Source organism: Lepus europaeus, chromosome 9 (assembly GCF_033115175.1).
Source record: "Lepus europaeus isolate LE1 chromosome 9, mLepTim1.pri, whole genome shotgun sequence".
Lineage (NCBI taxonomy): Eukaryota > Metazoa > Chordata > Mammalia > Lagomorpha > Leporidae > Lepus > Lepus europaeus.
Genome location: NC_084835.1, coordinates 22,820,898 through 22,844,856, shown reverse-complemented (window position 1 = coordinate 22,844,856; position 23,959 = coordinate 22,820,898). Strand labels below are relative to the sequence as shown.

The window sequence follows — 23,959 nt, the reverse complement described above, 5'->3', positions numbered from 1 at the left end:
ACTTACAGCTGCACACCAGGGACCCCCTTCTTCCCCAGGCTCTTGCTTAAGGCCTGTCTCTCCCGGAAGAGCCTAGGCTGCCCCTTCTAAGGCTTCATCATGCTGGTCACTTCCTGAGCTACCACACCAGATCAGATTCCCTTCTTAAAGACCCTTTAAGCACTCACATTTTCTTCCCAGCACGGATTCACTCAATCTACAGATATTAGGGCCTTTCCCGGAACCAGGCATTAGGTGATAGGGAAAAAAAAAAGGCAAGGTTCTTACCCTTTTGAGTTAATAGTAATCTGAAGACCTTGACCTGATTAAACAATAATAAAAACAAACGTGAACATGCGTTGCCCCCACCTTCGATAATGGGGGGTGGGGTGGACGATAACAGGGAGTCCCTCTGATTCAGTCAGGATATCAAACTTTTCTTGAGAAAAGGAAGAAAGGTGAGCTGGGTGAAGTGGGTGAGGGGTGAGAAGGGCAGATCTCCAAGAAAGCACGGATTGGGGCCGGCGCTGTGGCGTAGTGGGTAAAGCCGCCGCCTGCAGTGCCGGCATGGGGAAAAAAGCGGGTCCACAGTATTGTACGGTTGGAGGTAGAGACCGGGCTGGGTCTGAACAGCTTCCTCTAGCCCCCAAGTCCCCTCGGGGTGTGGGGCGCGAGGCCAGAGGGTGAAGCGCCGGTGGCCAAACGAGGGCACGAAATCACTGGACCGCTGCTCGCGATTGGAAAGGAACTACACTTCCCAGCATGCACCAGGGTAAGGGGGGGCGTCTTTCGGCCGCGACCAGCGCCTCGAAAGTTCCGCTGGGCGTTTTCATTGACCTCTGAGGCGCCTCTCGTCTTGAGCCCCGCCTATCACCTGCAGGCCCCGCCCCCTTCTGAGAGCGGAAGACCTCGCAGAGTCCCGCGAGCTGCTGTCTTCTTCCTTTCTCATTGGTCCATCCTGGCTGCCATTCGGACGCGAGGCGGAGAAGCTGCTTCCTGATTGGTGGGTTCTGTTTGGCGCCAACTAGGAAAGGGGGCGGGGCAGCGCCGGCCCTCTGTAAGCAGCTATTACCGCGAAAGCCACCTCGGCTGCGACAGTCTGGGACGAGAGTGGAGGTCGGCCTGGTTCTCTGCGATCCCGGCCTGGGTAAGGGGAAGAGAAAAAAGCTAAGAGCGTGACCTTACCTTGCGGCACTTGCCTGCTCCTCCTCGGGCCGCCGAGTTTGTTTGGATTTGATCTTCAGGTTGCTGCGGTCCGCACGCCGGCTCGCCTCGCGGGGTGAGAGGGAAGCACCCGTGCTTGTGTCTGGCACCTGCCCGGTCCGGACGACCGCCCGTCCGCTCCGCTAGTTCGCGGCTGCGTCCCTGAACCCGCGGGGTGGTGTTTGCGTTTGACCCGTGGGCGCCGGCGGCGGGGCACGCGGCCGAAGCCGGTGTCGGCCGGGCGGGGCAGGCGCGGCGGAGAGAGAGGGAGCGGGAGCCTTGGGAGTCCGGGCGCCGCCATGGAACTGGGCCCGGAGCCCCCGCACCGCCGCCGCCTGCTCTTCGCCTGCAGCCCCCCTCCCACGCCGCAGCCCGTCGTGAAGACGCTGTTTGGCGCGCCAGCCGCCGGCGGACTGTCGCCTGTCACCAACCTGACGGTCACCATGGATCAGCTGCAGGGACTGGGCAGGTGAGGAGGTGCGGACGCGCGGTGCCCGAGGCCGCTGGCCTCCCGGAGAGCTGTCGGGAAGATCGGGTCGTGAAACGGACCGGGAGCCGGGCGGGTCGTGCGGGTCCGCGTCCGCCGCTCGGGGGCTGTCGGGCCGGGGCCCGCCATGTGCACCCTGCCCCCGCCGGGCAGAATGTTGGGCGGGAGAGGCAGTTCCGACCCTGCAGGGCTGCCCTCAGCCGGGGCTGGGCCCGGGCTGTGACCGGGGACCCCCCACCCTCGTCGCCCCTTTGAGAAATCCCGGTACTGGCTTTGTGCTTCCCGGGAAGGAATACAGCCGGACGGGGGAAGGGCTGGCCCTCCCAGGAGCTTCAGTCCAGCCCTTCCCGAACCAGCTCACAGAATCTTAGTTTCCTGTGAGCTTTCTCTTCTCAACAAAGGGACGTGGCATTTCCTTTCCGGGTATTTGTGCAAAAAATCGTCCTAGTCCCTCGCCCGCGCACTTTCTTCATGTCGGTCCCTCTGCTTTCCTAATTCCTGTTTTATCCAGCTTTCCATAGCTCCCTAGGCTTCTCCTTAGAGGACAAACGCGTCCCACACTGTTTGTGGCGAGGCTGCTTTCCCCTCAGTCTTGGTATATGCCATATTCTGAGCCGTCTCTTTCACAGTTCCCAAGCCCTGAAAAGCAGGAACTTCTGTCCCGTTCTTCAGTTATCTCCAGCACAGTACCTAGAACACATGCTCTCGTTTCAGGAAATAGCTCCCCATTTGCCATAGTCATCGTGTCTTGCAATGTGGCCAGGGGCCAAGCCACCCGCGCTTCTCTAACTTGCTTGGTGCTAACTGGGTGTTCCCAGTGGCAAGATGGGCTATGTGGTGTGGCCTAGAAGTGATGGTAATTCATGCCAGACTGGCTGCTTGTTAACCTCATGGCCTGTTTCCTATATGTGGCCTTTTAGTGCTGTCCTAGAAATCGCTCACGTGCAATTATTTTGTCTTCAGTGAGTGTGAGCAGCCACTGGAGGTGAAGAACAGCAGTCTGCAGAGAATGGGCTCCTCCGAATCAACGGATTCAGGTATTCCTTGGGTCTTTGCCAGTCTGTTCTGTGAGGAGCAACATGGGAAATTTCTAAAGCAAGTGTCGAATGTGTATAAGGAGGTGGTGTGTGTGCTTGCCCTGGAAAAATGACTTTTAACATTCACCATTCCTCAGTGAGTGATATCCAGAAAAACACAGGATGACAGCTTCCTCCAAGGATGCAGCAGGTGATGGCTCAAATGCTTGGGCCCCTACTACCTACGTGAGAGACTTGGATTGAGTCCCTGAACTAGCAAATGGGATATCTATTCTTTTTGTCTCCTCCTTTCTAGTAGATGAAAAAAGAGACATTAAGAAATTAGGATAAAATTATTATAAGAATAGGCCGGCGCCGTGGCTCAACAGGCTAATCCTCCGCCTTGCGGCGCCGGCACACCGGGTTCTAGTCCCGGTCGGGGCACCGATCCTGTCCCGGTTGCCCCTCTTCCAGGCCAGCTCTCTGCTGTGGCTAGGGAGTGCAGTGGAGGATGGCCCAAGTGTTTGGGTCCTGCACCCCATGGGAGACCAGGAGAAGCACCTGGCTCCTGCCATCGGAACAGCGCGGTGCGCCGGCCGCAGCGCGCTACCGCGGCGGCCATTGGAGGGTGAACCAACGGCAAAAGGAAGACCTTTCTATCTGTCTCTCTCTCTCACTGTCCACTCTGCCTGTCAAAAAAAAAAAAAAGAAAAAAAGAAAAAAAAAATTATTATAAGAATAATGAAATCAGTGATTCTGCTATGGAGGAAATGAACAAGGGTGCTTTATTCAATTTCCTAAATTCAGGTTACCGCATGCACAGATAAGAGCATTTAGGGTACAGATGTTTTAGTTTTAGGACCTGCAAAGGCAAACGTCATAAAATGTAGTATAGGCCGGCGCCGTGGCTTAACAGGCTAATCCTCCACCTTGTGGCGCCGGCACACCGGGTTCTAGTCCCGGTTGGATTTTGTCCCGGTTGCCCCTCTTCCAGGCCAGCTCTCTGCTATGGCTGGGGAGTGCAGTGGAGGATGGCCCAAGTCCTCGGGCCCTGTACCCGCATGGGAGACCGGAGAAACACCTGGCTCCTGGCTTCAGATCAGCACGATGCGCCAGCCGCAGCTGCCATTGGAGGGTGAACCAACGGCAAAAAGGAAGACCTTTCTCTCTGTCTCTCTCACTATCCACTCTACCTGTTAAAAAAAAAAAAAATAAATAAAATGTAGTATAGACTTAAGAACTGGAGATGAGATTCTTATTTGTGGAAGTGGACAGGTGAGAGTATCGGTTCTAATGCCTAACTCAAGGCTTTGGCAGCATCATGGAGAGGTGTGAGCTTGGCATGTGCTGGTGGGTCTTAGCTAGCACAGGAGAAGTAGTACTGAGCAGTGTCTCCTCCACCCTACTACTTTTGGAGAAATGGACACCTTACTTGGAGTCATTTTGTTAAAGGCAGCCAATGTCTGCCTTGTGTGATGATTAATATATTTTTCTTTTAAAAAATATTTATTTTTATGTATTTGAAATCAGAGAGCTCTTCCATTCACTTCACTTCCCAAATGCCTGCTAAGGACAGGGCTGGGCCAGGCTGAAGCCAGGAGCCATGGACTCTTCTGGTCTTCCATGTGTATGGCAGATCTAATTTAGTTGAGGCATCACCATTGCTTCCCACGATGCTAATTAGCAGGAAACTGGAATTGAAAAAGATCTTGAATTTGAACCTGAGCACTCTGTGGGATACTGGTATCCCTGGTGGTGTTTTAACTGCTGCACCAAATGTCTTTTCCATAATTGTACTTTACAATCCTCAGAATTACTTGGATAATTTGATGAGACAAAATACTTGAAATCAAAACTATTCCAGGAAAATACAGTATGTTTTGAATAACTATGCATGATGTGAATGAGTTTAATTCACCCTCCGTAAATTCTATTTCCCTTGATGGCAATTGCCAGTAGAAGGGGATTAGTGTATATATATTATGAGAATGTTATCTATGTATTTTAACAAAATGGAGTTTGTGTATTTCCTCACTTTTTTTTTTTTTTTTTTTTTTTTAATTTTCCACAGGTTTCTGTCTGGATTCTCCTGGGCCCTTGGACAGTAAAGAAAAGTATGTATTCACTGCTTTTAAATTTATACATAGAAAAAAAGCCTTTCTTAACTTAAAAGATTGACTTATTTATTTGAAATGTGGAGAGATCTTCCATGCACAGGTTCACTCCCCAAATGCCCCCAGTGGCCTGGGCTAGGCCAGGCCAAAGTATCATCTGCTGCCCCCCAGGTACATGAGCAGGAAGCTGGGTTAGAAGCACAGAATAGTCAGGCACTGCACTTGGGATGCAGGCATGCCAAGCAGCAGCTTAACCCACTGTGCTACAATAGTCTGTCCCTCAATTTTTCACTGAAGTTCTTTATATTCTGCACTGGAACCCTAGCTTTAGCTGTTCCTAGAGAGACCCCTGGATTCTGGAAACACTTCATGAGTAGTGTGTACTTCCCTGCTTAGATTTTAGCTCTTGTTTTGGTGTTAGTCAAATTCTTAAGAGAATGTATTTTAAGGGAAGGTTTGGGTTTTTTTTTTTTTTTTTTTTTTTTTAACCTAGAGGCCCAGTGTTGGAGGTGCTCCTAAAAATAGGATAGCATCAGAAATTTATTCTTCCATTTCTTTCCTAAAATAGGAATGTGTTTGACTGCTCCCTCGCATTGTAGGTTAAAATGAACATCTTTACTTGCTTTATTCTCATTGTTGACCTTCTGATCTTATTACAGTCTTGAAAATCCCATGAAGAGGATAAATTCCCTGCCTGTAAGTTAGTTCCCTTGTTTATTTTGAGGTCTTACCTGTTGTCTGCTTGCCAGCTTCCAGCTTGCCTTGATAGACCTCAAGGTAGAAAGTGAAAACTGCTTTTCTTCAGTCTCAGAAGCACTCGAGACCACAGTAGCTTTAGTAAGGGCTGTCCACTGAAGACATCTGACTAGCAGAACTTGGTTAAAACAGGGTGAAGTTTGGTTTTTGTCTATTAAGATTTATTTATTTGAAAGGCAGTTACAGAGAGGGAAAGACAAAGATCTTTCACCTGCTGCTAGTCTACTCCTCAAATGGACACAATGGCCAGGGCTGGGCCAAGCCAAAACCAGAAACTGGGTCTCCCACATGGAGGTAGGGGCCCAAGCACTTGACCATTCTCTGCTGCTTTCTCAGGGATGCTAATAGGGAGCTGGATTGGAAGGGGAGCAACCAGGATCTGCCCATAATGGATGTGCACGCTGCAGGCAGCAGCCTTTACCTGCCATGCCACAGCAACTACAGTGCACAGAGCTAGGAAAGGGCCTTTTATGCAGATATTTGGGGATGAAGTTATCTCCCACCTCACTTCTTTTGAGAGCTGTTTTCCATGGAATTTTTATTTATGTACCCTAATTATTTCCTTTTTTCAATTTGATAGCCGAAGCTCTTGGGATGCAGCCCAGCTCTGAAGAGGAGCCATTCTGATTCTCTTGACCATGACATCTTTCAGCTCATCGACCAGGATGAGAACAAGGAAAATGTGAGTGTGGCATCACTGCACTAAGCCAGATATCAGGAGTTTGCAGAAAAATTTCTGGGAGTATTCAACTTTTTATTTTTATTTTTTATTTTTGACAGGTAGAGTGGACAGTGAGAGAGAGAGAAAGGTCTTCCTTTTGCCATTGGTTCACACTCCAGTGGCCGCCGCAGTAGGTGCGCTGCGGCCGGCGCACCGCGCTGATCTGATAGCAGGAGCCAGGTGCTTATCCTGGTCTCCCATGGGGTGCAGGGCCCAAGGACTTGGGCCATCCTCCACTGCACTCCTGGGCCACAGCAGAGAGCTGGCCTGGAAGAGGGGCAATCGGGACAGAATCCGGTGCCCCAACCAGGACTAGAACCCGGTGTGCCGGCGCCGCAAGGCGGAGGATTTAGCCTAGTGAGCTGCGGCGCCGGCCAGGAGTATTCAACTTTGGCCAGAGAAGTGTGTGGCCTTTGTAGTCAGAAAATCTGGGATTGAATCCTGCTTCTTACTAGCTGTATGAGCTTGGCAAATAACTTCCCTTTTTAGGCTTCTTTGTAAAGTAGAGATACCAATACCTTTTAGGGCCATTGTACAAAGAATATAAAATGGTGCCTGGAAGGTAGGCAGCAACAGATCTACCATCTGCTGGGGTGTTTTGTTTGTTTTTGTTTTCTTAAAGATTTATTTATTTATTTGAAAGTCCAAATTACAGAGAAAGAGGCAGAGATATTCCATTGACTGGTTCACTCCAAATGGCTGCAACATCAGGGCTGGGCCAGGCTGAAGCCAGGATCCATGTGCTTTATCCTGGTCTTCAACTAGGATACAGGGGCCCAAGGACCTGGGACATTCTCCATCGCTTTCCCAGGCACATTAACAGGAAGCTGGATTGGAAGTGGAGCAGCTAGGATTCAAACCGATGCCCATATGGGATGCTGGCACTGCAGATGGTGGCTTAATCCACTTTGCCACAGTGCCAGCCCCATGTGCTGTTTAACTTCCCCAAATGCTCACAATAGCTAGAGTAGGGCCAGGCCAAAGCTGGGAGCCCAGAATTCCTTCTGGGTCTCCCACATGGTTGCCAGGGACCCAAACACTTGAGCCATCACTTGCTACCTCCCATGTTGCACATTAGCAATAAGCTGAATCAAAAGTGCAGGAGCTTGAACTCGAGCCAGCCACTCAAATTGGGATGTGGGTATCCTAAGAGGCCAGACACCCACCCCTGACTTTTTTAGATTCACAGGGAAGGCATCCAAAACAGTTGAACAAATTTGCTTAACTCTCCCTACCCTTTCCCAGAGTATTTCCGTATGTCTGTTTTCTCTCTGTTCCATTTCCTGCTAAAACACAGTTTGTGATCATTATATTCTTATACAGAGTTAGTGTAAAACCTGCCTTCATGAACTCTCCTGACGATTCTGTGGTAACTTGGGAGATGTCATGAAGGAGATGAAAATGAGTTCCTGCCTTCAGGGCTTGCAGAGCAAGCCATGGGTCTACCTCCATCCGGTGTTTCTGCCAGCCAAACTGTTACAATGCTTTGTTATCCCCCAAGCCTCTCCCTGATTGCCTGCATAGAGCTGTTTTTCTTTCTTTCTTTCTTATTTATTTATTTATTTATTTATTTTTTGACAGACAGAGTGGACAGTGAGAGAGAGAGACAGAGAGAAAGGTCTTCCTTTTGCTGTTGGTTCACCCTCTAATGGCCGCCGCGGCCGGCGCGCTGCACCCAGCGCATTGTGCTGATCCAAAGCCAGGAGCCAGGTGCTTCTCCTGGTCTCCCATGTGGGTGCAGGGCCCAAGCACTTGGGCCATCCTCCACTGCCTTCCCGGGCCATAGCAGAGAGCTGGCCTGGAAGAGGGGCAACCAGGACAGAATCCGGCGCCCTGACCGGGACTAGAACCCTGTGTGCCGGCGCCACAAGGCGGAGGATTAGCCTGTTGAGCCACGGCGCCGGCCATATAGAGCTGTTTTCTAAAGGGAAAATTGGATAGATGGTGGTTGAAGAGCTGTTCTGGAGTCACTCTGTCTGCCTTCAGTATCATAGGCACATTTCACCTGTAAGGCCTAGTTTTCTCATATGTAAAATGTGAACACCAGGGTTATATTTGATGGTTAAATGACTTAATGCACAGAAAGTACTTATTACTGTGTTGGCATAACTAACTTTGATATTAGGTATTACTGCTTTTGGTGCTTAATCACAAGATCTTGGGGCCAGCATTGTGGCTCAGCAGGTTAAGCGCCTCCTGTGATGCTGGCATTCCATATAGGCGCTGGTTTGAGTCTTGGCTGCCCCACTTCTGGTGAGCTTCCTGCTAATGCAACTAGGAAGGCTGTAGAGAATGGGCCTAATGCTTGGCCCCCCTGCCACTCACGGGAGACCTGGATGCAGTTCCAGGCTCCTGGCTTCAGCCTGGCCCAGCCATGGCTGTTGCTGCCATTTAAGGAGTGAACCAGCTATAGAAGATGTCCCTATCTTTCCCTGTTTTTTTAACTGCCTAAATAAATATTAAGAAAAAGTAACAGATTCTTAAGGTGAGTATTTAGGGTGAGGGCTCTTGAGTGCTTTTGAAGTTTAAGTGAAATCATGCAATCTGTCCCATTTAGCTACTTACAGTCAACATTGTGAAAATCATCCTTGTTGAGTAGGGTTTTTTCCATTGCTTTATGTATGAAATACAGTAGTCATTTTAAGTGGAAGAATAATTGTCTGCCATTGGTAGGATGAGGTAAAAAAATATGAAGCCCTCAGATGAAATGTTTTGACTTATCCACAGGCATAATGGACAGTTAATTGTGATGGCATTGCATTAGGATTTTAGACGGCATTTGTAGTTTATCACTCATGCTTTGTATAGATGGCAGATATTATGGGTTAGAAAATGAAAATGAAATGTGCTAAGAAAAAGGTGCCATTTGAGAAGTTAGCCATTGACAGAGCCACTGAAATTCTTAGTTACACAGTTCTGGTGCTGGCATTAGATTAGAAATAGCTAAATCTTTACGTTGGAGGCAGTTACAAACGTGGTCCACGCCCACGTCCTTGCTTGACTCCACAAGTTACAACTGAGGCCCTTCATGGACAGTAGAAGATATCTCGACTGTACTGTCTTTCAGGAAGCCTTTGAGTTTAAGAAGCCAACAAGACCTGCATCTCGTGGCTGCCTGCACTCTCATGGACTTGAAGAGGGTAAAGATCTCTTCACACAGAGGCAGAACTCTGCCCCAGCTCGAATGGTATGTAATTCTAGTTTTCAAAGGGGAGATCCTGATGAGAAGAACTTTAGAAAGCACCTCTTTAGTCTGGAGTTTTAGACACTACAGTAGTTCTCGCTGTCTCTGTCTTGACGTTCTCAGAAGCTAGACTGTCAAGTACTTGTGTTTTTGTTGAGTCTAGGAGATGGTATATTTGAAATACTGGATCTGTAGAAGAAACACTTGATGTTGTTGATTCTGGGAAAATAGTCTGCTGGCATCCTGGGTCATTCTCTATCTGCAGAGTGGAATTATATCTTTCATTTAAAGCTTCCTCTGCAGAGCTTTTGCTTCTTGCAAAGATAGTTTAATAAGAACTATAATGATGTCCAGTGAGCCTACTGCCTACAGACTGCTTGGCAGTCTTGGGCCACTTGTTTCAGGGCTATTTATTTTGGCAGACAGAGGTTGTCATTACTCCAGAGTTTCTTACTGTTGGTTGGAATTGGGTCAATAATGCATTTATAGACTAAGAAGACCAAACTTGGGTAGAACGAATGCATTTGCTTTCCAGATTCTCCTGGGAATTGACCTGAAAGTCTTCAGTCTAACTTGAGGTCTGAGATTCAGGTTCACCTGACGCTGCTGCTTTGTGCATTTACAAAGCAATAATATAATAATAATAATAATAATAATAATAATAATAATAATAAAGATTGTATTTATTTGAGAGAGTCACTGAGAAAAGGAGGTCCTACATTTGCTGATTTACCCCCCAAATGGCAGCAGCAGCTGAGGCTAAGCCTAGCCAGAGCCAGGAGCTTCCTCCAGGTCTCCCATGTGGGTGCAGGAGACCCAGGGCTTGGGCCATCCTCCATTGCTTTCCCAGGTGCATCAACAGGGAGCCAGATCAGAAGCAAAGCAACCAGGACTCAAACTGGTCCCACGTCAGATGTCAGCACTGTAGATAGTGGCTCAACCCCTTGAGCCGCAGTGCCAGCCCCTCCCTCTACAAAGCACTTTTATATGTGCTCTTGTCTTGAATCTTCATAAACCTTTTGAAGTAGCTGGGAAGTGATCAAGGAAATTGGGTGATTTGCCAAAGAGACATAATTTGAGGATAAGGATTTAACAAAATCTCTTGATTTGTGTTAGTCAACTTTTCTTACTCTAACAAATACCTGAGAGGAACTTCTTAGGAAAGGAAAATGTTTATTTTGGCTGGTATTTTGGAGGTTCACAGTTCATGATCAGGTGGCTCAATTATCCTGGTGTCTGGCGGAAACTTACAGTGGTGGACTGTGTGTGGAGGACTGATTTGTCAAGTTGAGAAGCAGAAGCTAGGCCAAACTTGGCTTAAATTGAACTATCTTTTTTTAAAAAAAGATTTATTTATTTGAAAGTCAGTTACCCAGAGAAGGGAGGCAGAGAGGTCTTCCATCTGCTGGTTCGCTCCCCAGATGGCCGCAACGGCTGGAGCTGCGCCAATCTGAAGCCAGGTGCAAGGAGTTTCTCCCAGGTCTCCCACATGGGTGCAGGGGCTCAAGGTCTTGGGCCATCTTCCACTGCTTTCCCAGGCCACAGCAGAGAGCTGGATCGGAAGTGGAGCAAACAGGACTTGACCGGCCCCCAGAAACTTTTTCTTATAAATAAGAATATTCCTAGTACCCATTGTGAACTGCATTGCTTCTGGGAATAGTTCTTTTTGAAAGCTACTTGACTAGGCTCTACTCAGGACTATGTGGACAACAAATGATCAGTGACTGCTAAATTTTACTTAGTATAACCAACATAACATGTTTTTCTCCAAAGCCAGTGAACCGTGTGTCTCTCATTTACTAATGAGCTATGAATTCTGTCTTACAGCTTTCCTCAAATGAAAGAGATAGCAGCGAGCCTGGGAATTTCATTCCTCTTTTTATGCCCCAGTCTCCTGTGACAGATACTTTGTCTGACGAAGATGATGGCTTCATGGACCTTCTTGATGGAGAGAACCTAAAGGTACCATGTGTGTGTGTCCTTGGAGTTTTTGTGTCCATCTTACTAATTACTGGGAAAATTATGTGAAGAATAGCAGTTCCCTGGGACTTGACTAGGTTGATTTGTTTTGAGGGTTTTTTTTTTTTTTTTTTCCCCTCTTTTTAAAGATTTGCTTTATTTGAAAGACAGAGTGAGAGAGAAAATCTTCATCTGCTGGTTCACTCACCAAATAGCCGCAATGGCCCGGGCTGGGCTAGGCCAAAACTAGGAGCCAGGAGCTTCATTAGCTCTCACATGTGGGTTCATGAGCCCAGGGACTTGAACCATCTTCCACTGCTTTCCCAGGAGCAATATCAGGGAGCTGGATCAGAAGTGGAACAGCTGGGACATGAACTGGTACCCATATGAGATGCTGGCGTTGCAGGCGGCAGCTTTACCACTATGACACAATGCCAGCCCTGGTGAAAATTTAACACTGTTCTTGTCCTGATTAAATCTTAAGCGGGTTTTCCAAAGAATGCATTGATGAGATCATTCTTACCCTGAAGGAGCTATAATGTGCAGAAGATATGTGATAACCGTGTAGGACTGGCTAAGAAGTGCCCTAGAGCTAGAGACCTGATGCCTACACATGTGCTCTTAGCAGGTGTGCTTCTAGCTATGTTTAGCTGTCTGAACTGTTGTGAACTTTTGCTGACCTTAAGGGAATGGCAGAGGATAGATTGAAATGCTATACTTCCAATTAGTATCCTAATACTACACTGTCTGATATTATTTAGACACCTGAAGCATTTAAACTACTGGATCTTTTTAAAACCAGTTTCTCTCTTTAGAACGATGAGGAGACCCCGTCGGGCATGGCCAGCCTCTGGACAGCTCCCCTTGTAATGAGAAGAACTACAAACTTCGTAAGTTACTTCAGTATATCTGGAGGGAGCCCCGAGTGATTGGGCCACTGGACAGATCATCCTTAGTTGAGTTCAACCGAGGTTGACTGGAACGACAGGACTCAGGAACCCAGGTTTTAGGACTACCTTGGCTACCTACAGACTGTAACCTTGACAGATCCAATTCATCTCTGCATGTTTCCTTATGTATGAAAATTATCTAGCAGTTTAAAAAAGTCTATCTGAAGCTGTTAGCTTTTTTTTTTTTTTTAAGATCATTCTCATTTATATTCCACAGCACCTAGAACAACATTTGACAAGCAACAAATCTCATAGGATATTTATATTTTTATTTGAGAGTAACTGCCCCATCTACATGTGCTGCATACTTGAGTTTCCATCATAGGGATACTTCAAAACAAAAAGTTAGAAGCAAGGAGGTATCTGTTTAGGTATACATTCTCATTTATGCAAACATCTAGGGAATAGTGGATATGGTACAAGCTCAGAGTTGTGTACATCAATTGATATCTGTTTTGGTGGTTTTTTTTTTTTTAAGATGTATTTATTTATTTGCAAGTCAGTTAGAGAGAGAGAGGGGTCTTCCATCTGATGGTCCACTTCCCAATTGGCCCCAACAGCTGGAACTGTGCCTATCTGAAGCCAGGAGCTTCCTCCGGGTCTCCCACACCGGTGCAGGGGCCCAAGGACTTGGGCCATCTTCTACTTTCCCAGGCCATAGCAAAGAGCTGGATAGGGAATGGAGCTGCCGGCTCTTGAACCGGCACCCATATGGGATGCCAGCACTTTAGGTCAGGGCATTTACCTGCTGCACCACAGTGCTGGCCCCCATATCTGTGTTTCTAACTATTGGTGACATGAACTGAAAATATGGGACTAGTGAGCTACAGTTATGAGGCCACTTATCGGCTATAGTTGTCTAAAGCATGGTTTTTTAAAAAATAGGTTAACTCAGCACAAACGTTATATTAATTTTACCAGATCATTTTGAAAGATGAAATTATATACCATCAGTTGTATAGGTTAGATTTAAAACTCAGGAAGAGTTTTCTGAGCTCTGAACAGTGGGAAATTTCCTTGCGCAGATGGTTCTGGTAGACTCACCTTTGCTGGTAGCTGTGGGCAAATAAAGAGGGAGAAAATCTGTTGTCTTTGGGGAGAGCAGACATGCTACACTAGGAACATTTTGAAGAAATAACATCAAAATTTAGTAGTTCAATAAGATCCGATAGGACATTCTGCACAGAAAGAAAGACTAAGCTAAGGCATAGAGTTGTGAACAAGCTGAGATTTGAGAGTTAGACTGTCTCTACCATGAGACAGATTAGCTGCCTTCAGACTCTGGGAAGTTTAATACATGTAGAGGTAGCATTTGGCCAAGTGGTTGGGGCACAAGTAAGAACACCTGCATTCCATATCTGGTACCTGGGTTCAAGTCTCAGCTCCAACCCCTGATTCCTGCCGATACAGATCCAAAGAGAGGGACAGATAGAAAAGTCACTCCCCAGATGGCCACAGTGGCCGGAGCTGGCTGGATCTGAAGCCAGGAGCTTCTTCCAGGTCTCAAATGCAGGTGCAGGGGCCCAAACACTTGGGCTGTATTTTATCTTTGAAAGGTGGAGTTAGAGAGAGAGGAGCAGTAAGAACTTGAACTGGCACCCATATGGGATGCCGGCATTACAGGTGGTAGCTTAACCCACCATGCCACAATACCAGCCCCAGTAGTAAGGTTTTTGAGGGCTTATATCTTCAGCCAAGTACATATTCATCATGCAGTAGGTATACTGTGCCAGACCCCATGAGAGTTGCAGAGGGTAGATTGATTGACAATGTCTACCTCCTAATTTAGGATTGATCTTAAACCATCCCAGGAAGCCCTTGGTCTGTTTGCATTAACCATTCAAATGAGCACATTTTAATGGAAGATGAATCTTTTTTTCCCTAAGGGCAATCGATGCAAGCTGTTTGACTCCCCTTCCCCGTGTAGCTCCAGTACTCGGACAATGTTGAAGAGACCAGAACGATCTCAAGAGGAGTCTCCACGAGGAAATACAAAGAGGAGGAAGAGCATGACTGGGGCCAGTCCTGAAGAGGTAGCCAGTCCAGAGAAGGCCCAGGAGGTTAGTTTTGTGGCATTCTTAAGAAGTGGAACAGCCGGTTCTCGAACCGGTGCACATATGGGATGCCGGCGCTTCAGGCCAGGGCGTTAACCCATTGTGCCACAGTGCCAGCGCGAGTCATTTTATGGATTTTTCTCCCTGTACCATCTGTCCAACTATTTTTGTTCATTTTTCTATTAGTTATCTCTTTATGGTAGTGGTTAATGTATATTTTCAAGTGTGAATGTTTTTATAGGATGAATTGGTTATTTCTCTTACTATTGATGGAGTAGGTCTAGAGGCTCCTGGCTCCTGCCCTCTCCAACCTTAGCTATTACAAGCTTTCGGGAAATGAACCAGCAGAGGAGAATTCTTTTGGTTTCTTTTTCCCATCTCTTTCTCCCTCTCAAATAAGTTAAATAAATAAATAATTCTATTATGGACAGGGCTTCTTCTTCTTTTTTTTTTTTGACAGGCAGAGTGGACAGTGAGAGAGAGACAGAGAGAAAGGTCTTCCTTTTGCCGTTGGTTCACCCTCCAATGGCCGCCGCGGTAGCGCGCTGCGGCCAGCGCACCGCGCTGTTCCGATGGCAGGAGCCAGGTGCTTATCCTGGTCTCCCATGGGGTGCAGGGCCCAAGGACTTGGGCCATCCTCCACTGCACTCCCTGGCCACAGCAGAGAGCTGGCCTGGAAGAGGGGCAACCGGGACAGGATCGGTGCCCCGACCGGGACTAGAACCCGGTGTGCCGGCGCCGCAAGGCGGAGGATTAGCCTGTTGAGCCACGGCGCCGGCCTTTTTTTTTTTTTTTTAATGTATTTTACTTTATCTTTTTATGTCCTGATTAGGCAGTCCTTATATCTTCATTATTAACCTTTCTGACATGACCTTAGAAGTCATAGCTTCCTTCCTAATATCACAAAGGCATTCTGTGTTTATCTTACACATTTCTTGTCCTAGCCTGGAGTCAATTATTTCAAATATCCCTGGTTTCTCTTAGTGTGAAGTACTGTTTAGAGAACATACTATATATATATATCCTCTGGGGGTGCTCATTGCATTTGTGGGGTTTTTTTTGTTTGTTTGTTTTGTTTTTTGACATGCAGAGTGGATAGTGAGAGAGAGACAGAGAGAAAGGTCTTCTTTTTTGCCGTTGGTTCACCCTCCAATGGCCGCTGCGGCCAGCGCATTGTGCTGATCCAAAGCCAGGAGCCAGGCGCTTCTCCTGGTCTCCCATGCAGGTGCAGGGCCCAAGCACTTGGGCCATCCTCCACTGCCTTCCCGGGCCATAGCAGAGAGCTGGCCTGGAAGAGGGGCAACCAGGATAGAATCCGGCGCCCCAACCGGGACTAGAACCCAGTGTGCCGGCGCCGCAAGGCGGAGGATTAGCCTGTTAAGCCACGGTGCCGGCCGGCATTTGTGGTTCTTATAAGGTTAAGAAATACTTAATTTTTTTTGACAAGCAGAGTTAGACAGTGAAAGAGAGAAACAGAGAAAGTTCTTCCTTCTGTTGGTTCACCCCACAAATGGCCACTACCGCCAGCGCGCTGCGCTGATCCAAAGCCTGGAGCCAGGTGATTCCTCCTGGTCTCCCATGTCAGTACAGCACCCAAGCACTTGGGCCATCCTCTACTGCCTTCCCGGGCCACAGCAGAGAGCTGGACTGGAAGAGGAGCAACTGGGACAGAACCGGTGCCCCAACCTAGGACTAGAACCTAGAGTGCCAGCACCGCAGGCAGAGGATTAGCCTAGTGAGCTGCGGTGCCAGCCAAATTTGACCTAATTTTGACCTCCCTATTTGTAGGAGAGATTTTAATTTCAGAGCAATTCTTTATATAATGGAATAATAGACCTATCCAACAACCTGTTTTTTTCTGCTCCCGATTCAATTAAAGAAAATATTTTAATTAGTAAGGATATACATTAGCATTTCAGTCTCTTCCTTTTGACATGTTCTAGGTAAATGTTTATTCAAGTCCTTTGCCCTGGGACTGGTATTGTGGTGGCAATAGGAGCTGCTGTTCCTGATGCCCAGCTTCTCATACTGGAGTGCCAGTTCAAGTCCTAGCTACTCTGCTTCTGATCCAGTTCCCCACTGTTGTGCCTGGCAAGGCAGCAGAATGTGACCAAAGTAGTTGGGCCCTTTCTGTCCATGTCAGGCTCCAGGTGGGGTTTTGGCTCTTGGGGCCTTGAGGGGTGAACGAGAGGATAGAAGATCCCTTCCTGTCTTTATCTCTGTTGCTCTACCTTTCAAATAATTAAAACAAAACACCTTGCCTCATTCTCTGCCTTTGATTTGTTACAGACCATGCATCAGTCTTTATCCCTGGCATCTTTCCCAAAAGGGACCATCGAGAACATTTTGGACAATGACCCAAGGGACCTTATCGGAGACTTCTCCAAGGTAATTGCAAGCAGAGCTGCTCTGACTGAGCTACGCAGGGAATAGGGGGATACCTTAAACTTCACCTCAGCCTGTCTTCACCAAGATAGCTTTCAGGTGCCTCCAAGGGGACACAGTTAAAAATGTTAGAGGCACTTGGCCTAGCAGTTAAGCTGCTGGTAAGAATGTTCCATATTGTAGTGCTGGGGTTTGAGTCCCTAATCCAACTTCTCGCTAATGCACACCCCAGGAGGCAGCAGATGATGGTTCATTGTCTGGTAAAAGATAGCCTTTGAAGGAAAAGGCCCTCAGGAAAGTACAGAGGAAGATGTGCTGATGGCCTGATGTGCCACGCGAAAGGTGGCTGCCTTTAAGCTGTGATGGGCGTGGATATTCAGTGCAGTAGTTTAGGCTGCTGTTTGGAACACCCACATTACATCCCACAACACAAAGCCTGGCATTGAGTCCTGACTGCCTCCAGTCTACCTTCCTGCTGGTCTTGGTACCTGGGGAGGTACCAAGAGATGTTTCAAATACTTTGGTCACTGCCATCCATGTAGATGGAGTTTGTAGCTCCTGGTTTTTGCTTTGCATAGCTCCTGCTGTTGTGGGCATTTGGGGAGTGAATCGGTGAGCAGATCTCACTCAGTCTCTCTGCCTGTCTCATAAAGAAAAGCTGAGGTGAAGTACAAGGGTGGGATATAGAATGCTTCTGGGGGATTTTGAAGGAGCTGGGAGTCTGAAAAAGAGAAGAATGAGCAGTCCTAGGTGTATCTTCACTTTTATAATCTTCAAGTGGAATTGAAAGTGTTGGTTATGTTTTTAATGGCCGTGGTGATAAGTGAACTCTGGACTCAGTCTAGTTCTCTAATGAATCATTGTGGATATGCCCCTCCTACTCCTTAACTGGGCTGGATCTTGTTTTTTCCATCCCTTGTACCTAGTAGCATGTTGGGTATGGCAAGTGCTTGGGAGTGAGTGGCGTATGCTCCATCACTGTATTTGGGTGCTTTTCACAGCCTGCCTACTAAGATGAGGGTTCCTGACAAAGCAGGAAGAAAAGGAAATTATCAGCTGGGTGTCCTTAGATTAGGTGCTTAGCGCTAAGGTCTGCAAATGGGAACAGTTTCATTGTGTGAAAATTCAATATCGGGGTGTTAAAGAGGTACCTAAAAGAGTAACTAGTATGTACTGACTGGCTGGTGACAGGCAAACCTTTCAATTCTCTCAATATATTCCCTTATTTCTTTTTAAGGCTTATCTCTTTCATACAGTTGCTGGGAAACATCAGGATTTAAAATATATCTCTCCAGAAATTGTAAGTCATCCTTTCGGAGCCTTCTGCACGTGTGGTATTTGAATCTTGTTTCTGACAGCCAAAGGTGATCTTTATCTTCCTGACTTTCTACAGATGGCATCTGTTTTGAATGGCAAGTTTGCCAGCCTCATTAAAGAGTTTGTTATTATTGACTGCCGGTACCCATATGAATATGAAGGAGGCCACATCAAGGTATGGGTTTTTTTGTTTTTGTTAAAGGATTTAACTTTATTTGACAGGCAGAGTTACAGAGAGAGAGGAAAAGACAGAGATTTTCCCATCCATTTATTCACTTCCCAGATGGCCATAATGGCCAAGGCTGAGCTGGACCAAAGCTATGAGCCAGGAGTGTCTTCCAGGTCTCCCATGTGGGTGCAGGGGCCCTGCTTTCCTAGGCGCGTTATAAGGGAGTTGGATCTGAAGTAGAGGAGCCAGGACTCGAACCAGTGCCCATATGGAATGACAGCACTGCAGACGGCGGCTTACCTTGCTACGCTACAACACTGGTCCCAAGTGGTTGGTGGCAGGTGTCTTACTCCTGTGCAAGGAACAAATGTCTGGTGTGTAGTACTTTTCAGCACTCTGCTGCTGATGCCTGCCTTGCTCTGTGCCCCCTGCCATCAAGTGAATTTCAAGGACCAGAAAAGGTTTGCTCTGTTTAGGAGTCCTGGGTCTAAATGTCTGAAAGCTACAGAGCTCTTGACCAGGTTCTCCTGGTGTCTGCCTAGCAGTGCCTCCTGAGTTTTTAATTCAGTCAAACTACCTGTTAGAGAGACTGTTCTGAAAGATTGAAGTTTTAACTTTTACCAAATAAAGTGTGATAAGAGGGTACATTTAATATGGTATTCATGTTAGCCACTATACTGCTTTTTCTGAAATATTTGGAAAGTAAACCTTAAATTTTATTTTGGAATATTTGCATATACATGGTGAGATATCCTGAGGATATCATCCAAGCCTAAATTTGAAATTTATTTGTGTTATATATACCTTATATTCATAGCCTATAGCTAATTTAATGTACCTGTATTTTGAGTGTAATCCATCATGTGGGTCATAAGATTTATTTATTTATTGCAAAGGCAGTGTTACAGAGTGGCAAAGAGAGAGGTCTTCCATCCTCTGGTTTATTCCCCAGATGGTCACAATGACTGGAGGTGCACCAGTCTGAAGCTAGGAGCTTCCTCCGGGTCTCCCATGCGAGTGCAAGGGACCAAGAACTTGGGCCATTTTCTACTACTTTTGCAGGCCATAGCAGAGAGTTGGATCGGAAGTGGAACAGCTGGGACTTGAACTGGCATCCATATGGGATGCCGGCAGAGCAGGCAGCGATTTTATCCACTATGCTATGTCGCTGCCCCCTCAAGCTGTATCTTGTGGAATTTAAAAATTCCCAAATTTGCAAATACTACCCAGAAAGTGCACCATAGTTTCAAAACAGGGTTTGAGGCGCCTGTGTCCGATCCCCACATGTGTTGCTAAATGATGAATGTGTGTAGACATGAAACTGTTGTGATAGATACCAGATAGTCTACTGGGCTGTTGAGCCAGAGGAAGCCTGCAAAATCACACAAAGTAGTCCCATGGACTCATTACATAATTACCTCAAGTTTGATACATTCAGTGCCAAGGGTCTCTGATGCCTCCACAGGGTGCAGTGAACTTGCACATGGAAGAAGACGTTGAAGACTTCTTGCTCAAGAAACCTATTGTGCCTACTGATGGCAAACGGGTCATCGTCGTGTTCCACTGCGAGTTTTCTTCTGAGAGAGGTCCCCGCATGTGAGTGCTATGTGAAACTAGGCTCTGGGGCAGCGACCCCATGATGTTTTCATGGGATGTGATGGTATATGTCTTGCTGTTGGAACATATTTTAGTATTTTAAGCATCTTTTTGGCAAAAGTACAAATTCATGAGTAACATTTTTCTGTTAGGCTTAACCTAACAGTTTCAGTTTCAGTTGCACAAAGGATTTCAGCCTTCTCCAGTTCTGTCTGATGCTTAGTGGTGCCCATACAGTATTCCCCACAGATCTGGCTGTTCTGGAGCAGCTCACTCTTAGTTTCTTATGTTGAGTTAAAATTCAGCTCTTCCAACTTCCTCCACTGTCCTTAGTTCTCCCTTTGGAGCTACCCTTCTCATATAACATCCTTCAAATACAAAGTATGGATATGAAGTTCTTGCTTTCCTAAACTTGATGGATTATATTTTAAAGAGCTTGGAAAAATCCATCGTTTCAGAGTGGGTCATGTTCACTTTATTACCATTTGGGGGTAAAAAGAAAGGGCCATACAGCTGCTCATAGTTAACTGTGTCCATGCAAAATGGATTGCAAGCTTGGAGCATGCTGGGCACTGTAGAGGCAATAAAAATAGAGCAGTGCAGTAAAGCACTGCACAGTGAAGAGTAGCAAGGAGAAGTGACAGGACCGTGATGCAGCAGAGGTCCAGGTACTGTGAGATGATCACCAGAAGTGCTGAGAAACAGCAGATGGGGAGAGAGGACTGAGGGTACAATATCAACAAAGGTGGTCCAACAGCGACGTCTGTTGGGCCATGTTTCTGTGCCTTGTTTTTACTCTAAACTTTTCCAAAGCTCACGATCGCTCCTAAGGATGAGAACTTTGCCCTACATTTATATGGGTCAGGGTGTGTGTGTGTGTGTGTGTGGCGAATGCGAGGGGAGGCTGGCTCAGCTGATACTGGAAAACCTGACTAGATGGGGTCAGGGGCTAGAACTGCTTGACTTGGAGAAAGGAAAGTTGGGAAAGGGACCACTTACTGAACAGGGCTCACATGGTCAGGAACTCAAAAGTCAGCACCAGTTGTTTCCAGGAATTGGTGTAAGGCCTGGAAGACATGGAAGGAGTACTTAAGCTACAAGCTCTACTTTAGCTTTTCCTGTGTTGCCTTGTTTCTCTGCACTGGGAGAGCTCACCTTGCTCTGGCCTTCCTATTTATTAGGTGCCGATATGTGAGAGAGCGAGATCGGCTTGGTAACGAGTACCCCAAACTCCATTACCCTGAGCTGTATGTCCTGAAAGGGGGCTACAAGGAATTCTTCTTGAAATGCCAGGTAAGACAGTGGAAAGTATGCCTCCTGCCCCTGTGCCAGACTAGTGGATCTTGCTGGGGGTCTGAGGACAAGGTGATTATCTGCCCTATACAAAGAGGTCTGCATTGTTCTCCCAGCCTCCCAGCCCTGGGAAGGGAGGGAGCCAGATTGTGAATGTGAGCCAGGCATGCCCTAACCTCATCGCCTCCTGTCCCCAGTCTCACTGTGAGCCCCCCAGCTACCGACCAATGCACCATGAGGACTTTAAAGAAGACCTGAAGAAGTTCCGCACGAAGAGCCGGACCTGGGCAGGGGAGAAGAGCAAAAGGGAGATGTACAGTCGCCTGAAGAAGCTCTGAGACGGTGGTGCATGCAACAGCAGCCTGAGCTCCCTCCGTTCCTCCTACGATCCCCATTGGGCTGCAGAGAAACTTGAGCAAAGCGGTCAGCTATGTGATATTTGGAGAGAAGGCCTGGGGCTTCCATTCCTTGAACCTGCTTCCCACTCCGGAGGTTGGAGCCCCCAGGGCATTCTAGTGGCTGTGCCTGGTCTGGCACTGTAAGACATCCTCCCTCCATGTCAGGACTGTGTCCCAAGGCTGTCACGGGCCATAGTGCAGTCTCCGCAAGCTGTCAAGCTGTTTTCTGGCTCGTCATCCTCCACAATTGCAAGAAGCAGCTGGGGCCTCACTGGACTCTGGTCTTCCTCATGAAGGGGGGCAGGGTAGAAAGAAGTAACGTGGACAGAAATGCTGCTGGCCACATACCAAAGACAGACTGGGAAGAAAAGGTCTTCGTGGGACAACTGTATCTTTAATTTATTCAACTTCACCAATTATTTTATTTTTTGTAACCGCTGGAGACTTTACTGCTTCATTAAGTCAAAATACTGCCATTCTAGGTAGGGTTTTTATCATCCCAGGGACTACCTCTGCTTTTAATTAAAAAAGAAAAGAAGGGAGTAAGAAAAGGCAAAGTTGTGAGTCATGGGACAGAGAGCTAGGAGCTCTGTCACCCCCAGGAAGCACTGCCATACTGGGGCTGCTGCTATTTAAATCCAAGGACTGAGTTACTGGTGGGATGGGCACTGGACTCAGGCTTGGCTATAGGACATAAGCTACACCTCCCAGACCTACTTCTGGCATTGAGATCTGTTGGCGGGGGAGGTCCCTGTTCTTCACTCCAGTTCCCTACGGTGTTGGCTGGCATAGGCATCACCATTGGGAAAGCATTTCAGGCAGCTTTGGACCACCCCCAAGTCAGTTCTGGAATGTAATGTAGGTATCCCAGGGTGTTGGGGTGGAGTAGGGGATGGGTGGACCTCACCAACTGTCTCCCCTGGTTATCTTGATAACTCTTGGATAGCTTTTGTTTTAATTTTTGAAAAATAGTCATGAGTCAAAAGAGTATCAATCAGTGTTGGATAGGCCACCCAGATGTAGGGAGAGGGGCTGGGAGCCCTGGGCCTTTGGAGGGAGGGTGCTGGCATAGAGGTGTCTGCATCGATTTTTTTTTTCTCAGGAGGGAGCGTGGTGGATTTTGAAGGTAAAACTTTCTGAGTTTATCATGTTTTAATTTGAGGGACAGGGAGTGATGAATCATCACCAATTGCCCCCTTATCTAACTCCAAGGAAGTGGGGGTCTCAAAGGATCCCCTCCTAAGGAGCTGGGGCTGCCTTGACTGATTCTACACAGGCCTGCTTTTGGCACCTGCTCCTCCCCACCCTCAGGTGCCAGCCTCTGACACCATCACTGTTCCTGTGGGGTATAGCCAGGCTTTTCCTATCAAGTGTCAGCTTTCCCTCAACCTCTGCGTCTTGTTCTGGGTAGAGAGGGAATCTGATACTGGAGATGACTGGTTGCTATATTATGGGTTTGAGTTGCTTTTGGATATAAAGGAAAGAGCATGTGGAAAGGAGGAAAGAGGGCCTCATCCTACACTTATTGAGACATACCATTTGGTCTCTGAAATTTTTAAGGATTCTGTTACATGCCTGAAGAGGGAGGGGGGTTGGCCTTCAAACTGTACCAACTTTGTTAACCAACTGTTGCAGGCTCTGAAAATAAAAATGATCTTGAACCCATACTCTACTTTGTCCTTGATGTATTTAAATGCAGCTACATTTTCCTTTAAGTTTCTGGGACTACACTTAACTAAAGCTTTGAGGCAAGAAGACAAGGGATCCAAGGATGGCTGGAAAAAACCTCTCCGCTATTTTTGAATTGATAAACTTGTGTGGATTGGTTGGCAAGATTAAATGGATACTTAAAAGCTAGCCTGGGGGTGGGTGCTCTGGAGCAGTAGGTTAATCCTCTGCCTGCACTGACAGCAAATCATGGGTGCTCTTCTTCCAATCCAGCTCTCTAGGAAAGCAGTGGAGGATGGCCCACATGCTTGTGCCTCTGCACCCACATGAGATACCCAGAAGAAGCTCCTGGCTCCTGGCTTTGGATAGGCCCAACTCCAGCTGTTGGGGCCATCTGGGGAGTGAACCAGCAGATGAAAGACCCTTCTGTCTCCCTATCACTGTTAACTACCTCACAAATAAATGGGGGAAAAAAAAAAAAAAGCTATGCTGAACCACTGTCATTTCTTCACAGGCCCAATAGTTTAATAGGACAGCAGCAGGACAATAGGAATTTTGGTTGTGCTCTGCAGTAGGTAGAAACAGGAGAGATTTGTCAATCAATCACATGAAATTTTAGAAGTGATGTAGGGCCAGTGCTGTGGCTCACTTGGTTAATCCTCTGCCTGTGGTGCTGGGTTCTAGTCCTGGTTGCTCCTCTTCCAGTCCAG

General features: G+C 47.2%; 1 protein-coding gene across 1 annotated transcript; it reads left to right on the top strand.

Annotated features, from left to right (window-relative positions):
- Nucleotides 1-1,028: 1,028 nt before the first annotated feature.
- CDC25A (cell division cycle 25A) lies at nucleotides 1,029-23,240 on the top strand. Its single transcript, XM_062200754.1, has 15 exons — nucleotides 1,029-1,651; nucleotides 2,633-2,706; nucleotides 4,757-4,799; nucleotides 5,459-5,495; nucleotides 6,136-6,237; nucleotides 9,344-9,463; nucleotides 11,288-11,422; nucleotides 12,235-12,309; nucleotides 14,256-14,429; nucleotides 16,713-16,811; nucleotides 18,046-18,108; nucleotides 18,202-18,300; nucleotides 19,760-19,890; nucleotides 21,072-21,183; nucleotides 21,381-23,240. The coding sequence occupies exons 1-15, from the start codon at nucleotides 1,482-1,484 to the stop codon at nucleotides 21,519-21,521; spliced, it is 1,575 nt and encodes a 524-aa protein (XP_062056738.1). The 5' UTR covers nucleotides 1,029-1,481; the 3' UTR covers nucleotides 21,522-23,240.
- Nucleotides 23,241-23,959: the final 719 nt, after the last annotated feature.